This window comes from Rhinatrema bivittatum, chromosome 11 (assembly GCF_901001135.1).
Source record: "Rhinatrema bivittatum chromosome 11, aRhiBiv1.1, whole genome shotgun sequence".
NCBI lineage: Eukaryota > Metazoa > Chordata > Amphibia > Gymnophiona > Rhinatrematidae > Rhinatrema > Rhinatrema bivittatum.
In genome coordinates, this window is record NC_042625.1 from 30,158,682 (window position 1) to 30,176,903 (window position 18,222).

At 47.5% G+C, this 18,222-nt stretch overlaps 1 protein-coding gene across 1 annotated transcript in view; it reads left to right on the forward strand.

Annotated features, from left to right (window-relative positions):
* Window positions 1-18,222, forward strand: part of LOC115100985 (acetyl-CoA carboxylase 2-like) — a 982,255-nt gene that overhangs the window by 624,945 nt on the left and 339,088 nt on the right. The window contains 1 exon segment of the mRNA XM_029620121.1: window positions 13,575-13,730. Coding sequence (XP_029475981.1) covers window positions 13,575-13,730 — 156 coding nt within the window.

Genomic DNA, 18,222 nt, shown 5'->3' on the forward strand with positions numbered 1-18,222 from the left:
GCGTGGACTTGGCTGTTAAAATAACTGAAAGGCAGTGAGTGAAGAAAGCTGAGTGAGGCAGTGACTGTATAAGCCCTCTCCCCCCGTAGCTGGAGACCATCTCTTACTCAGCCAGGATGGGTTGAGCTCAGGAAAAGCTTAAAAAAAAAATGACAGAGAGAGTTTGTTGAGTTTCCTCCTTCCTCCGGTCTCCGTGCTCAGCACGCCATTCCGACATTGGTTCCCGCCCCCGAGGGAGGTTAAGGGACGTGGGCTGTCTGGCGGATGTAAGCAGCCCTTTTTGGGCTAGGCCCTGCTCTTAGGCTTTTCTTTGTGCACAGTGTGGTAGGCTACGGTGGCGTTTTCACGCCTTTTCCTGCACGTTAGTCTGCCCTCTTCAGGACTATCTGTTTGTGCTAATCCATCTGGCTGTGTATCCAGGTTGTGCATCCAGTTTTGGAATCTTAATCGGTTGCCTGCTTGGGCATCCAGGTTATAGCGGTCTCTGTGTTAGGCATGCAATACCTGTACGCACAATTTGGGCTTCACTGGTTGTGTGCTTAAGTTTGGGATGCCTAAAATTTGAACACCTAGCCTTGAGACTCCTAAATTTTGGACGCATATATTTTACATCGTGAATTTAGCTGGGGGCACACTTTTTAGTTGCCTGTTAAGTGTACTGACAGACTGATGGCACCTATAGCTAAGAAACCTAAGCTCCTTTCCCTCTGTGTTGCCTGTCTTCTCACAGGACATGCAGGATGGTAGTCCTCACATATGGGTGACATCACAGGATGGAGCCCAATCACGGAACACTTCCTTCACAGTTTCCAGAACTTTGGCCCCTACTGGGCATGCCCAGCATGGCACTAACCCTGCAGCCAGCAGAGGTTCCCCTTCAGTCTTCTTTTTTCCACGCAGCAGTAGCCACGCGGTTAAGGAGCTCTGCAGAGATTCCTGACAGGAATTTTCCTCACGGAATTACTAAAATTTAATTTACCCCACAGGGGTCCCTCCTTCAACTTTTTTCAAGCCGCGGTACTCCGGTAAGTTTTTACCCGTTTTCCGTTGATTACCCTCGCGGCCTACTGGCCATTGACCGTATCGCGGCTCAGTTTTTTCATGGCCATAGCTTCGGGGTTCCGCCGGTGCCCAGACTGTAATCGCACCATGTTCATCACAGATCCTAACAAAGTCTGTGTAATGTGTCTCGGAAGTGAACACGATGTCCTAACCGGTACCAAATGTGCCCTTATGACACCAAAAAGTTACAAGGCTAGAATGGAGAAGATGGAGCTTCTCTGCCGTGCTCAAACCCCAATGCCGTCCATTGCATTGACGTCATCTGAACCGGCACCGTCAACTTCGTGCCAGCATTGACCTCCAACCGGTGACCGTCCGGCATCGACTACTTCTCGGCCTTTGTCACCCTCTACTCCCCCTCAGGACCGAGGAGGATCGTAGAGATAAACATCGCCACCGGCATCAAAAGTCTCAGATCATCGAGGGAGCGAAATCATCGACCTCGCCATCGTCAGAGCCGCCATCGAAGAAACCCCGTCCAGAAAAGGCACCGACCTTTTCAGCGACCGGGTCACCGAGGCAACCCTCACCCGACAGGGTATCGGGAGCTGCGACTCTGCTTTCAACGGTGGTCCCTCCGGCTATGCCTCTGCCTCCTCCTTCTGTTCCGGAGCCAGGGCTACTTGCTCCAGGTCTCCGAGAAGAACTGGACTGGATGGTTCAGTAGGCCATCAACAAGGCGATGCATCGACTCCAGGTTCCTACGACACCGGTACCGATTGCGGAACTGACCACTGACCCGATTCCAGCAGCGTTGGCACCACTGCTCTCGAGGATGGAAGCGCTTATTGCCGCTTTTTCACCAATGGACCCCGGGTCACCGATGGCTCCGGTGCCCTCCCCGCTTGTGTTGTCACCGGGAGAAGAAACACCGTTCCGCATCCCTCCTTCGGGAGTTCTGCCTATGCCGATACGTCTGGTGCCACCGATTCACCCATCGGTGCCAACACGTCCATCGGCACCACCGAGCCATCCATCGATGCCCTTGATGCCTTCATCGGTGCCTCCAGTTATTCCTTCGGAGCCTCGACCAAGACCTTCAGGGATCCCACCATCCCGTCCTCCTCTAGTCCCTAGAGGAGCAGGTGCTGATCCCTACGACACCTGGACTGATGATTCTTCACCAGACACTGATGATTTGCCTTCACCACCTTCACCTACTGAAAGTAGAAAGCGTTCTCCTCCAGAGGACCTTTCCTTAATAAATTTTGTGAAGGAGATGTCTGAATTGGTACCCTTCCAATTGCAGACTGAACAAGATGACAGGCATCAAATGATGGAGCTGTTACAATTCCTAGGTGCTCCCAAGGAAGTAAACTCCATCCCTATCCACCAGGTTCTTCTAGATCTCCTCAAAAAGAACTGGGAACATCCTGGCTCTGTGGCTCCAGTCCACAGGAAAGCTGACACCACCTATCTCGTTCAGTCAGCTCCAGGTTTTTGCAAACCTCAATTGGATCACTAATCTGTGGTTGTCGAATCTGCCCAGAAAAGAGCAAGGAGAGCAAAACCTCACACTTCCTTTCCCTCCGGCAAGGAGCAGAAATTTCTAGATGCCATTGGTCGCCATGTCTTCCAGGGATCAGTGCTCATCTCCAGAATTGCCTCTTATCAGCTCTATATGACCCAATATAATAGGGTCTTATTTAAGCAGATACAAGACTTAACAGACTCCCTGCCTCAGCAATTTCAAGAGCAACTTCAAACCCTAGTCAACAAGGGTTTTGAGGCATGCAAGCATGAGATACGATCATCTTACGGTATCTTTGACACTGCAACCAGGGTATCTGCAGCTGCTATCTCGGCAAGACGATGGACCTGGCTCAAGTCTTCCGACCTTTGCCTGAAGTTCAGGACAGATTGTCCGACCTCCCCTGTGTAGGAGACAATCTGTTTGGCGAGCAGATTCAACGGACGGTGGTGGCGGAACTAAAGATCCATCAAGAGACCCTGAGACAGCTCTCTCTCATGCCTTCCGAATACTCTTCAAAACAGCCTTTTAGAAAAGACTCTAAGAAGTCATTCTTCCGCCCAAAGAAGTCCTACCTGCCACCAACTAGAACCCGTTCTAAGAGACCGTTCCAGAAAGCGCAGTCTCGTCAGACACGGAAACAAAAACCGCAAACAGCCCCTCATCCGGGTCCTGCTTCCGGTTTTTGACTCTTACATAGAGAGAAACAGCCAGCGTCCATTACCCCACATACCAGTGGGAGGTCGATTGTGCCATTTCAACAACAGGTGGCACTCAATCACCTCAGACCAGTGGGTCCTAGCGATAATTGCTGAAGGTTATCATCTGAACTTTTTCTCCATTCCACCGGACTCCCCACCTCTACGACGTGGAGAACATCCGACCACTCACTGCTCCTGGAGCAGGAGGTCTCCCTCCTCCTCCAGTCCAGAGCAATAGAACCAGTGCCATACTCACATCAAGGCCTAGGGTTACTTGCAGGGCTAGGAATTATCCACTACATTTACGCCGGCGACATTCAACTAATTCTACCCATAGAGGACACTCTAGAGAAAATATTAAACCTAGCCAACATGTACCTAAGCATTATAAAACAACTACTGACACAAATGGAACTTGTAATTAATATTGATAAAACAGAATTTCTTCACTTAGAACGAAAAAATTCTGAAATCAGTCAAACATCAATAGTACTCAAAGACAACCAGAAAATTGAACTAGCAGAAAAAGTACGTAACCTGGGAATAATAATAGACCCTGAAATCAATCTGAAACAACACATATCACTAAAAGTATGGGAAGGTTATGCAAAACTCATAGTACTCAGAAAACTTAAACCACTGCTAACTCAAAATGACTTCCGAACAATACTGCAGGCACTAATCTTCTCCAGCACAGATTACTGCAATGCCCTTATGCTAGGACTACCTAATACAACATTAAGACCACTGCAAATACTTCAGAACACAGTAGCTAGAATACTAACTGGAAAAAGAAGGAGGGACTATATAACTGAAACCCTAGCAGAGTTACATTGGCTACCAATTGAACACAGAATTAAATACAAAACCCTATGTGTCATTCACAAACTAATTTATGATGAGAAATCAGACTGGTTGAACACAGCACTACGGTTACACACTCCACACAGGAACCTCCGCTCAGCAAATAAAGCACTCCTAACCATTCCATCAGTTAAAACAGCAAGACTGACACAAGTGAGAGAGAGAGCCCTATCACTAGCAGGACCCATAATCTGGAACACAATGCCTCCAGAGATCAGGCTACAAAGTGATCTCAAGACATTCAAGAAAAACCTAAAAACATGGCTTTTTAAACAAGCATTTTACAAAGAGACAGGAGAATAGAGAGAAATATTTCAGGAAAAGACAGAAAGGCAACGGCATACAGTCCTTAGGACTATACAGTAGATTAGTCTATGAACTCCACACCACAATAAACCATAACTATAATACTATGTGTAATAAAGCTACCGGTGTAAGTACCTTGGTACAATTGGTCATGAACTACTTCGCTAAATGACTACGTCTAATGATATATTGTAACCGAACCTTTGACGGCACCTGTTAGAATGTACTATTGTACACTTTTACCTACATTAAATATGTGCCTACATGTAAACCGTTGCGATGGTATTTAACTTAGCAACGGTATAGAAAAGTTTTTAAATAAATAAATAAAAATATTCCCGGTACTTTCTAATCCCCAAAAAATCGGGAGGCGTTCGTCCTATTCTGGACTTTCGGGCCCTCAACAAGTACCTACAGTGAGAGAAATTCAAGATGGTAACCTTGGGCTCGCTTCTCCCTCTTCTACAAAGAGGAGACTGGCTCTGCTCTCTAGACCTCCAGGACGCATACACTCATAACGCGATAACTCCATCTCATCGCAAATACCTGAGGTTTCTAGTAGGCCCCAAGCACTATCAGTACCGAGTGCTTCCATTCGACCTTGCGTCTGCACCACGAGTCTTCCCAAAATGCCTCGTTGTAGTTTCAGAACCCAAGGTGTTCACTTCTACCCCTACCTAGACGATTGGTTAATCAGGGCTCCCACTCAGCAAGCTGCTCTGTCGTCCCTACATCTTACTTTACCACTCTAATTTCACTCGGATTTCTCGTCAACTACGACAAATCCTACTTAGTCCCATCTCAAACCTTATTGTTCATTGGGGCAGACTTTCACCTTGCAGGCAAAGGCTTTCCTGCCTCGACAGTGAGCTCTCACTCTCGTGTCTCTTGCACACCAGCTGCAGTCTCAACACTCCACGACTGCACATCGCTTTCTCATCCTTCTGGGACACATTGCGTCTTCAGTTCAGGTCACCCCAATGGCCCGCTTGGCCATGAGAGTCATGCAGTGGACTCTAAGGTCACAATGGACTCAATCCATTCAGCCCCTGTCGACCATTGTCCACATAACCGACTCACTCCATCTGTCTCTCGCCTGGTGGAAAAATCAGATCAATCTCCTCCAGGGCTTGCCCTTCCAGGCTCCAGACCCTCAAATAATTCTCACCACCGATGCTTCCAACCTCGGATGGGGAGCCCACGTGGCTGATCTGCAGACACAAGGATCTTGGTCTCCAGAGGAAGCCAAACACCAAATACATTTCCTGGAGCTGCGAGCAATCAGATATGCTCTCGGGGTATTTCAGGATCGCCTCTCCAATCAAGAAACAGACAACCAGGTGGCTATGATCCAAACAGACAACCAGGTGGCTATGTGGTACATCAACAAACAGGGAGGAACGAGCTCCTACCTTCTGTGTCAGGAAGCTGCAGAGAAATGGGCGGAGGCGCTCTCCCACTCGATGTACCTCAGGGCCACCTACTTGCCGGGAGTGGACAATGTTTTGGCAGACAAGCTGAGTCACACCTTTCAACCGCACAAGTGGTCTCTCAACCCCTCAGTAGCGAACTTGATCTTCCACCAATGGGGTTATCCTCAAATAGACCTCTTTGCGTCACCTCAAAATCGCAAAGTAGACAACTTCTGCTCTCTCACTCGCAGCAAACACTATCAGCCAAGAGACGCGTTCTCCCTCTCATGGGCAACCGGTCTCCTATACGCATTCCCTCCACTTCCACTTCTCTCGAAGACTCTCGTGAAGTTATGTCAGGACAAGAGAACCATGATCCTGATAGCACCCCACTGGCCGCGCCAAGTGTGGTTTCCAATTCTTCAGGATCTCTCCATTCGCAGGCACATTCCCTTGGGAAAGGACCCGCTTCTAATCACTCAAAATGACGGGTGCCTACGCCACCCCAATCTTCAAGCCTTGTCCCTGATGGCATGGATGTTGAAAGGTTAATCCTTCAGCCACTTAACCTTTCTGAACCAGTTTCCCGTGTCCTGATTGCTTCACGGAAGCCTTCTACGAGAAAATCGTATTCTTACAAATGGAACAGGTTTACGTCATGGTGCTCTTCTCAATCCCTTGACCCCTTTACCTGTCCAATCACGAAGTTTCTGGACTATCTCTGGCACTTGTCAGAGTCAGGTCTAAAAACTTCCTCCATCAGAATGCATGTCAGTGCATTTGCCGCCTTCCATAAAGGTGTCGGGGATGTTCCTATTTCAGTACAACCCCTTGTCACATGTTTTTTTGAAGGGTTTGCTTCATCTCAAACCTCCTCTGCGTCCTCCGGCCCCTTCTTGGGATCTCAACCTAGTTTTGGGTCGGCTCATGAAACCACCATTCGAGCCTCTGCAATCCTTTGACCTTTGATATCTCACATGGAAAGTGATTTTCCTTTTGGTAATCACTTCCACTCGCAGAGTTAGTGAATTACAGGCTCTAGTTACTTACCCGCCTTACACTAAACTTCTTCAGGACCGGCCAGTACTCCGCACTCACCCTAAATTCTTACCTAAGGTAGTTTTGGAGTTTCATCTCAATCAATCCATTATACTACCTACCTTTTTTCCTAGGCCCCATTCCCATTCAGGAGAGCAGGCTCTGCATACCCTTGACTGCAAATGGGCTCTAGCTGTCTACCTAGACCGTACAGCTGCCCACAGGAAAAGCACTCAATTGTTTGTCTCTTTCCATCCTATCAAATTAGGGCAGCCTGTGGGTAAGCAGACTCTCTCCTCCTGGTTAGCGGACTGCATATCCTTTTGCTATCAGCAAGCAGGCATTCCACTTCAAGACCGTGTTAAGGCACACTCTGTGAGGGCCATGGCGACTTCAGTAGCACACCTACGCTTGGTGCCGCTTCCTGACATTTGCAGGGCTGTCACCTGGAGTTCTCTCCATACTTTTACAGCCCACTATTGCTTGGACAAAGCCGGAAGACAAGATTCCATCTTCGGCCAGTGTCTTGCGCAACCTATTTACAATGTAATGTACCAACACCCTTCCGCCTGCCCGGTGGGGTTCAGGATGCCCTCGGCCAAATTTCATCCCATGCCTAGTGCCTTGCACGCCTGGGTACATTTTGTGCATACTCTGACATCCTCAGCTTGGTCTCACCCATATGTGAGGACTACCATTCTGCTTGACCTGTGAGAAAGCAAATGTTACTTACCTGTAACAGGTGTTTTCACAGGACAACAGGATGTTAGTCCTCACAAAACCCGCCCGTCGCCCTGCGGTGTTGGGTTCGTAATGTGTTCTCACAGGATAGCAGGATGTTAGTCCTCACGAAACCCGCCCGCCGCCCCGCGGTGTTGGGTTCGTTTTCTTATTTTATTTTTCGGCACTGCCTGTAGCTTTGAAACAAGACTGTTCTTCCCAGCCTGATGAGGGCCTGGGTAAAGACATGTCAGGAGGGGGGTGCCTGACCTTGGAACTCCCTTAATTAGTTCGTCAGTGGAGGCATATAGCTCAGTTGGCACAGCATGTGCCTTCTGGTTTTGGCATGGATCTTTCTGCCTTTTCCTGGGTAGAAATTTTTTTCAAGCATTAGAATCCTTTCTTCAGATACAATCCTCAGCCCCGTCCAATCCTCTCACTCACCGGGTGAGTGTCCTCTCACTTGCCCGGTACTACTGTTTAAGTGCAGAAGTACACCTAGATCAGCAGCAGGTCTTCCCGACATAGATCCAGATGGCACAAATGATGAGGCCGATCCTGACTCTGGAGGATGGGGAAATTCCTCTGGGACTGGAACCGTATAAGACTATGTTGAATTTATTTCATAGAGATGAGTTACCGGCTCTAATTTCCCAAACATTAAAGATTCTGGGAGTACCTGGGCCTGATTCCATGTCTGAGCCAAAAAAATCCATTTTTGGTTTCTTTGCATATAGCTTCTTGATTTTCCCTGTTGTGGAGGTCATTCAAGAATCCATTGATCTTGCGTGGGGCACCCCGGGCACTAATTTCAAAGGAGGTTGAGTTTTGGAAGGCCTGTACCCCCTGGATCCAGTGACAAGAGAGCATTTGCGTTTTCTGAAAGTGGATGCACTTGTCTGTGCCGTCTCCAAGCAGATGACTATCTCCGTGGAGGGAGGAGCGGCCTTGAAGGATGTGTGCAATAGGATTGAGGCCATCCTTAAGCAAGCATTTGAAGCAGTGGCAATGCCCTGGTGGCTCACTCTTGTTTACTTCTCTCTCAGGAGGTCAATGAATCTGGAGTGCAACTGCCTTTGTGGCAGATGCAGGTTGCGATTTGATCCGCGTCTCAGCCATAATGGCGGTCAGGCTCCTTTGGCATGAGAGGTTGTACTAGGGGATCCAAGTGTTTTCGACCCTACAGAGGAACCACCTTTCAAAGGACTTGGCCTTTCCATAGATCTCAGTCCTTTCGTCCCAGGCAGCTCAGACGGGGCGCGGGCTCCCAAGCCTCCCAAAGAAGGTTTGCCCACTCACCCCCAGGAACAGGAGATAGGGATGCGCCTTTCTCTCTTTTTTTTCAGAGGTGGATAGACATCACATTGGACCAGTGTGTCCTGGAGGTGATAATAGAAGGATATGCGCTGGAGTTTTGCAATGTTCCTCTGGACGTGTTCATGGTATCTCCCTGCCACTCTCAGCAAAGAAGCAGGCAGTGGAATGTACATTGTCAAGGCTGCTCAGTCTGAGGGCTGTGGGTCCAATGCCCACGTCTCAAGAAAATACAGGTCGACATTCCATTTATTTCATTGTGCCCAAGAAGGAGGGCTCGTTTTGTCCCATCCTGGATCTCAAAGGGGTCAACTGTCATTTGCGGGTGACTCATTTTTGCATAGAAACATTGCACTCAGTGATGATGGTCATGCAGTCTGGGGAATTTCTGACCTCCTTGGATCTATCTGAGGCATATCTGCATATTCCTATCCAACTAGTGCACCAATGTTTTCTGTGATTTGCGGTTTTGGGATGCCATTATCAGTTTTGGGCTCTACCTTTTGGTCTGTCCTCCGCACCTAGAACTTTTTCCAAAGTTATTGTGGTGTGGCGGCAGAGTTGAGAAAGGATGGGATCCTGGTACACTGTGCTTGGCGACTGGTTGATTTGGGCCAAGTCTCTGGAAGAAAGCTGCCTGGTGACCCGCAAGGTGATCTCCCGGTTGCAGGAGCTGGTTGGGTGGTGAACCTGATCAAGAGCAGTCTTCAGTCATCTCAGTCGCTAGAGTATCTCTGTGTTCGGTTCGACACGAAACATGGCATGGTTTTCTTGTCGTATTAAGAATTTGATGGCATAGGTGTATCTATTGATGAACACAATATGCCTGTCAGTTTGGTTCTATCTACAGGTGCTCGAACTGGTGGCGACAACTCTAGAAGTGGTGTCTTGGGCAAGGGTATATATGTATTCTCTTCAGCGCTCCCTGCTGTCTTGTTGGAGCCCTGTCTCAGGATTATTTGATTCGGCTCCACCAGCTGATGGAGGCCTGCTTTCAACTACAGTGGTGGTTAAAAGCGGATTATCTAAGAAAGGGAGTTTCCCTAAAATCTCCGGACTGGTTAGTAATGACAGATGCGAGCCTCCAGGGTTGGGGAGCTCACTGTCAGGAGCTGATGGCGCAAGAGTGTTGGAGTTCAGAAGAGTCTCTTTGGAGCATCAATCAGCTGGAAGCCCAGGCAGTCTGGTTGGCATGCTTGTAGTTCGATGACAGATTGCAAGGTCGAGCGGTCCAGATAATGTCGGACAATGCAACAGGAGCTTATATCAATCGACAGGGGGGAAACAAGAGCCAGCAAGTGTCGCAGGAGATAGCCCAATTTATGGAATGGGCAGAAGTACATCTTCAGGAGATCTCAGCCTCACACATTGCAGGAAAAGACAATGTAAGAGCAGACTTTCTCAGCAGACAGAATCTGGATCCAGGAGAATGGGAATTGTCAGATGAGACATTTCAGGTAATAGTGGATCGCTGGGGTCTTCTGTTTCTGGACCTGTGGTGCAGTGCCGAAGGTTCCTCGGTTCTTCACTTGCAGGAGAGATCCAAAGTCCTTGGGCATCGATGCCCTCGTGCAGGAGAGGCCAGAGGGCAAGCTGCTCTATGCTATGCTTTTCCCCTGTGGCCCATGTTGGGCAGAATGGTACGAAGGGTCAAGAGTCACAGGGGAATGGTGTTTCTGGTAGCCTCCGATTGGCCCAGGAGATCGTGATATGCAGATTTGTGAAGGCTTCTGGTGATCTCTCCCCTCCAGTTTCCGGCACACAGGAATCTGCTAGGGAAGGGACCTGTTCTTCAAGAAAATCCGAATCGATTTTGGCTTATGGTATGGCCCTTGAGAGGGCTCAGCTGTTGAAGTGTTGATATTCTACTGTGGTGATTGCCACCTTGCTATGAGCAAGAAAGTTCTCTACTTACTTAGTCTATGTGAGGGTTTTGCGAGTGTTTGAGGCTTGGTGTGAAGATTGAGGGGTTCTCCCTATTCAGTTAATATTCTGCTCATTTTGGAATTTTTGCAGTATGGAGAAAAGTCTTGGCCCATAATTCCTTAAAGTTACATGTGGCGACTCTTGCCTGTTTCCAAGGTCAGGTGAATGGCGGGCCCTTGTCGGTTCATCCAGTTGTGACCCATTCCTTGAAAGGAGTGAAGCATCTTCATCCTCCCTTGTAGTTACCGGTGCCCTTATAGAGTCTTAATCTAGTTTTGGGTTTTTTTAGTGGGCTCTACTTTTCGACCGATGTGTAACTTTCCTTGATGTTACTGACCTTAAAAATGGTGTTTCTTGTGGCAATTTGTTCTGCGCATCGAGTTTCCGACTACAGGACTTATCTTGCTGGGAGCTGTTTCTACGAGTGACCCCAGGAGTGATACAGCTGCGTACTGTTTCTTCCTTTTTGCCAAAAGTGGTTTTGAGTTTTCACATGAATCAATCTCCATGCCATCTCTGGACAAGGCAAGAAATGTGATGGAATATCGCCAGTTATGGCCCTTGGATGTCAAAAGGCATATCTTGAGGTATTTGGAGGTTTCTGAAGCTCTCAAGAAGACAGACCAGCTGTTTATTCTCCATGGTGGGAGTTAACGTGGTGAGCCGGCTTCGCGGGCTACAATAGCCTGCTGGATTAAGGAGGTAGTCACAGCTGCGTATGTGGATGCTGAGCAGCCATTGCCTAGTCAGGTTAAGGCTCATTCCACTAGGGTTCAGGCAGTGACCATGGGCAAGTTCCCATCGACATTTGCCAAACTGCGACGTAGTCCTCCTTACGCACCTTTTCCAGTCATTATTGCCTGGATGTATAGGCCTGGAAGGACGCAGCCTTCGCACTTGCGGTTTTGAGTGGACTGTAGGCAGCCCTCCTCCCTGTTCAGAAGTAGCTTTTGTACATCCCACTGGTTTTGGATTCATCTGTCTGTACCCTAAGAAAGAAAAATTACTATTTACCTGATAATTTCCTTTTCCTTAGTACAGACAGGTGAATCCAACTTCCCATTCTTGACTGTCAAATGGTTGTGCTGTAGTCCTCCTGCGAGGCTGTGTCAATCCAGTCCCTAGATTAGTGTTATTACACTCTTTGTCTGAGCTCAGTATTTTCCTGTTGACTAGGTCTGGAGATCTGAAGATGGGGAAACAATGTGATAAGGTGATAGCTAAAGCCAGAAGAATGCTGGGCTGCATAGAAAGAGGAATAACCAGTAAGAAAGAGGTGATAATGCTCTTGAACAGGTCCTTGGTGAGACCTCATTTGGAATACTGTGTTTAGTTCTGGAGTCCATATCTGAAGGGGGATAAAGACAGGATGGAGGCGGTCCAGAGAAGTGCGACCAAAACGGTGTGGGGTGTGTATCAGAAGACCTATGAGGAGAGGCTGAAGGATCTGAATATGTATACCCTGGAAAAGTGGAGGTGTAGGGGAGATATGATACAGGCCTTCAGATTCCTGAAAGGTTTTAATGATACACAATCTTAAAACTTTTTCCATTGGAAAGAAATCAGTAGAACTAAGGTCACGAAATGAAACTTCATGGAGAACAACTCATAACCAACAACAGGAAATATTTTTTCATGGAGAGGGTGATGGATGCCTAAAATGTTCTCCTGGAGGAGGGGGTAAAGACGAAAACAGTGAAAGAATTCAAAGGGGCATGGGATAAAAACTGTGGATCCCTAAAACTAGAGGATGGAAATGAAGAGTGCATCGGGGTAACTTGCTGGTGCAGCAGTGACTACCCATAACCAATAACCGTACATACTGTTGATGCAACTCCATCATCACACTCTGCTTCAGTGGTCGGGGGAAAAGAGGAATTGTTTTTGTACAGCAACTGAGGGCCCTGACTTTTACGATATGGAGAAACAAATAAGCATGAGGGTAGCCTGCATGGCACAGCAAATGCTACCATAAGCTTGCTGGGCAGACTGGATGGACATTTGGTTCTTTTCTGCTGACATTTCTGTATGTGCTGGAATGGTTATCTGTTAATAATCAAGTTTTGCTATTTTTGTCCACAGTTGGCTTTTGCAGAGAATACTGATGGGCTGATGTCATTGCAGAGGTATATTATACTGTGATGTCAGTTTTGCTCCATCTCCATTTGCTGGTAAAGGTGCATAACCCACTGGTTTTGGATTCACCTGTCTTAACTAAGGAAAAGGAAATTATCAGGTAAGTAGTATTTTCTCCTTATACTTATAAATGCACTTTACCTGTGCTAAGTGGCTTTTGACAATTGTTACAGTATGTCATTGAACTGTCAATAGGTTTTACCCGTGTTAAGTGCACTTAATGCAGGTAAATAACTTTTGGAAATTGCTACAATAATATGTTACATTTACATGCCTTACTCCTTTGAAAATTCATCTGTCAAAAATTGGCAACCTCTAACATAATATATAAAAGCAGATGCATCATCTGAAGTCATTCTGCACACAGAAAAATACATGAAAATACCACAACATTAGGGAGTTAGTGTTAATGCTCAGGTTTGTATCCTATCAATTTGAAATAATCTTCTAACACTGCTAAATGTTACCATGAATTGACTTTTAAATCACTTTGTTAAATTTATAAAGACCCCTCAGGTTCCTATTCAGGATATGCTCAAGGCCTGTGAGTGGATGTTTGTCTGTTGCAGTTGTTTACAGGCTTGAGAGCACCAGCTCACAGGTTTGTTTTGTCTCCTTTTGCAGGAAGCTTCCTTTGAGTACCTTCAAAATGAAGGCGAACGCTTGCTTCTGGAAGCCATGGATGAACTGGAGGTGGCCTTCAATAACACCAGCGTCCGCACAGACTGCAACCATATCTTTCTGAATTTTGTGCCCACGGTCATCATGGATCCCTCTAAGGCCAGTGAAGTAGCTAAATTTGTAAAACAGCTGTCCCTTAACCCGTACTACGGGTGGGAAAGGGGGCGATATCTTATAAAGTTCTATAGTTTAGTACATTTTATTTATTTCAGATTCTTATATGATGTTCAAATAAGGGTGCCCTACAATTATGACAAATAAAGGAGCTTATTAGTGAGGTAAAATGATCAATAAACGAGAATGTGGGTTAGGTAAGTGTCAGTGAAGGTAAATTGTTTTCAGTTTGCAGCTAAAAGCAGAGAGTAAGGTGGCATCTTAGACTTAAGATGGACATATGTTCCAGAGAGCTGCTACTAGCAGTGAGAAGTCACAGGAATGGAATCATTTGCTTGTTCTGGTGGACACAGTGAAAAGTGTATGGTTGTGAGCGGAGAGAGCTGACAATGTTCTATCCTCAGCTACTGATTGTCCTAGCTTGAGAACCCATACTGAAAATTAAACCTCTTCCTTTTTTAGCTTCTAAAAGTTAGAGAGAACTCAGATCGTAATACCAAAGTATTTATTAGAGATGTGAATCGTTTTCCATATCGTCTTAACGATAGAAATCGTGTGGCAGGGCAAGAAAATCGTGTTAGGCACGATTTTTTAGTTAAAAAATCGTTAAAAATCGTTTTTTCCGATTAGTGCGCACTAACTCGAGTTAGTGCGCACTAACTGAAAATGATACAATTTGACACTTTTCAGGTCAGTTAAGGTCAGTTTAGGAATGAATATGTATTCCTATTGGCTGCCCTCTTATTTATTCATGTTACCAAGCTTCCCACTGACAGTATATGGGGGATGGGAAATGGAAACAGTTGGTAGCTTGACAAAACAAGTAATGTGATCAGTCAATGTGACTAGAACTTGTGCCCTAACCCTGATACCAGGGGTATTGTGATCTTCCTGCACACAGTGCCCTATCCCTGGCACCAGGGGTGTTGTGATCTTCCTGCACACAGTGCCCTATCCCTATTAATACCAGGAGTGTTGTGATCTTCCTGCACACAGTGCCCCTAACCCTGACACCAGGGGTGTTGTGATCTTCCTGCACACAGTGCCCTATCCCTGGCACCAGGGGTGTTGTGATCTTCATGTACACAGTGCCCTATCCCTATTAATACCAGGAGTGTTGTGATCTTCCTGCACACAGTGCCCTACCCCTGGCACCAGGGTGTTGTGATCTTCCTGCACACAGTGCCCTATCCCTATTAATACCAGGAGTGTTGTGATCTTCCTGTACACAGTGCCCTAACCCTGGCACCAGGGGTGTTGTGATCTTCCTGCACACAGTGCCCTATCCCTATTAATACCAGGAGTGTTGTGATCTTCCTGCACACAGTGCCCTAACCCTGGCACCAGGGGTGTTGTGATCTTCCTGCACACAGTGCCCTATCCCTATTAATACCAGGAGTGTTGTGATCTTCCTGCACACAGTGCCCTAACCCTGACACCAGGGGTGTTGTGATCTTCCTGCACACAGTGCCCTATCCCTGGCACCAGGGGTGTTGTGATCTTCATGTACACAGTGCCCTATCCCTATTAATACCAGGAGTGTTGTGATCTTCCCGCACACAGTGCCCTATCCCTAATTCCAGGGGTGTTGTGATCTTCCTGCACACAGTGCCCTATTCCTGATACCGGGGGTGTTGGGATCTTCTTGCACACATCCCGGTATCAGGGATAGGGCACTGCATGCAGGAAGATCACAACACTCCTGGTATCAGGAATAGGGCACTGTGTGCAGGAAGATCACAACACCCCTGGTATTAGGGATAGGGCACTGCGTGCAGGAAGATCACAACACTCCTGGTATTAATAGGGATAGGGCACTGCATGCAGGAAGATCACAACACCCCTGGTATCAGGGATAGGGCACTGTGTGCAGGAAGATCACAATACCCCGGAGGAGTGAGGGTCAGGCAGCTCCCCCCTGTCTGTGAAGCCAGCCTCTCACTAGTAATGCAGGGAGGGAGCTGTCTCAGACTTCACCATCCTTCCCCCCCCCCCCTCACCCACACACCATTCACTAGCTGGGACATGGGGGAAGTCAAGGAGTGAGGGTCCGGCAGCTCCCCCCTGTCTGTGAAGCCAGCCTCTCACTAGTAATGCAGGGAGGGAGCTGTCTCAGACTTCACCATCCTCCCCCCCCCTCACCCACACACCATTCACTAGCTGGGACATGGGGGAAGTCAGGAGTGAGGGTCAGGCAGCTCCCCCCTGTCTGTGAAGCCAGCCTCTCACTAGTAATGCAGGGAGGGAGCTGTCTCAGACTTCACCATCCTCCCCCACCCCCTCACCCACACACCATTCACTAGCTGGGACATGGGGGAAGTCAGGAGTGAGGGTCAGGCAGCTCCCCCCTGTCTGTGAAGCCAGCCTCTCACTAGTAATGCAGGGAGGGAGCTGTCTCAGACTTCACCATCCTCCTCCCCCCCCCTCACCCACACACCATTCACTAGCTGGGACATGGGGGAAGTCAGGAGTGAGGGTCCGGCAGCTCCCCCCTGTCTGTGAAGCCAGCCTCTCACTAGTAATGCAGGGAGGGAGCTGTCTCAGACTTCACCATCCTCCCCCCCCCCTCACCCACACACCATTCACTAGCTGGGACATGGGGGAAGTCAGGAGTGAGGGTCAGGCAGCTCCCCCCTGTCTGTGAAGCCAGCCTCTCACTAGTAATGCAGGGAGGGAGCTGTCTCAGACTTCACCATCCTCCCCCCCCCCCTCACCCACACACCATTCACTAGCTGGGACATGGGGGAAGTCAGGAGTGAGGGTCAGGCAGCTCCCCCCTGTCTGTGAAGCCAGCCTCTCACTAGTAATGCAGGGAGGGAGCTGTCTCAGACTTCACCATCCTCCCCCCCCCCTCACCCACACACCATTCACTAGCTGGGACATGGGGGAAGTCAGGAGTGAGGGTCAGGCAGCTCCCCCCTGTCTGTGAAGCCAGCCTCTCACTAGTAATGCAAGGAGGGAGCTGTCTCAGACTGGTATCAGGGTTAGGGCACTGTGTGCAGGAAGATCACAACACCCCTGGTGCCAGGGTTAGGGCACTGTGTGCAGGAAAATCACTTAAAATCTACACTTACCAACAATCAATTACATATATTTGAACTGTGTACAGTTCCAGCCAGGACCACCTTTCTAAAATGCACAGTGATTGGCAAATTCAACATGCACTAGCATTTCAGGTGCCTGCTAACAAAAATAATAAACAAACAAGTTCTAGTCACGTGAGTGCTGATCATTACATTACTTTTTTTGTCAAGCTTCCAACTGTTTCCATTCACATCCCCCCAACCATTACCTCAGTGTTAGCCTTGGTAACATCAATAGATAAGAGCACAGCCAGCCAATAGGAATACATATTCATTCCTAAGTGACCTTTACTGACCTGGGAAGTGTGAACACTTTGTTTCATTTTCTGTTGGTGTTCGTTAGTTTCCAGTTCCATTTCCCATCCCCCCAACCATCACCTCAGTGGTAACCTTGGTAACATCAATAGATAAGAGGGCAGCCAGCCAATAGGAACACATATTCATTCCTAACTGACCTTCAGTGACCTGGAAAGTGTTTATTTGTATCATTTTCAGTTAGTGCGCACTAAATCGAGTTAGTGCGCACTAACACGATTTAACGATTTTTAACGATAAATCGTTAGAATTTCTATTGTATTGTGTTCTATAACGATTTAAGACGATATTAACATTATCGGACGATAATTTTAATCGTTGAAAAACGATTCACATCCCTAGTATTTATTGAATGATAAACAGTTTGACACTCACTGTGAATGGTACAATATTGAAGATAGCCACACAGAGGCAGACTTGATACAGGTGTGATGATGAACTCTGAGAGCTCAGTCAAAGGCAGACAACTATAGCCGAAGAGGAAGCTATAAATAGTAGAAGCCAGCAGTGGTGGGCAAGGAATTAAGGTAAAAAGAGCGATGCATTCAAGAGCCTGCAGAGGAATTCAGGAGAACTGCAAGCTAGTCAAGAGCTATTTCCAAATTGAACTTTCAGCAGGAAGTAAGGTCTCCCAGGGATTTCAAGGGGCAAAAGACCAATAAGAGAAGCAAGAGAACACAGGGGTTGGGGAGGGGAGCAAGCAGGAACAGATCTATTCATAAGTTTAGCAACATTTAATAATCAATAAGGAGGATTTAGCTCTACAACATTAGAGAACCTAAGTTAAGCAATGACATAAACTGATACAGGCAGCAATGTAACCCCACCCCAGTATGCCTGTCCTACACAGGTGGGAGCATAAAAGATTGTATTTCTCTTTGGGGCTGCAACCACTCACTGGTTAGCTCTTTCACAATGTCTGTTAATTCCAGCCTGGATCCTTTATGGGTGGGGTGTGGGATATTTACATCCAGGGCCCAGTGTGACAGGGGTATCCTTTCTACACATTTCCTTTTCCTTTTGTGTTCCCTTGGGAGAGGGTACTTATCTTCTTGGTAGGTGCAGTGAGTGCGAAAGTA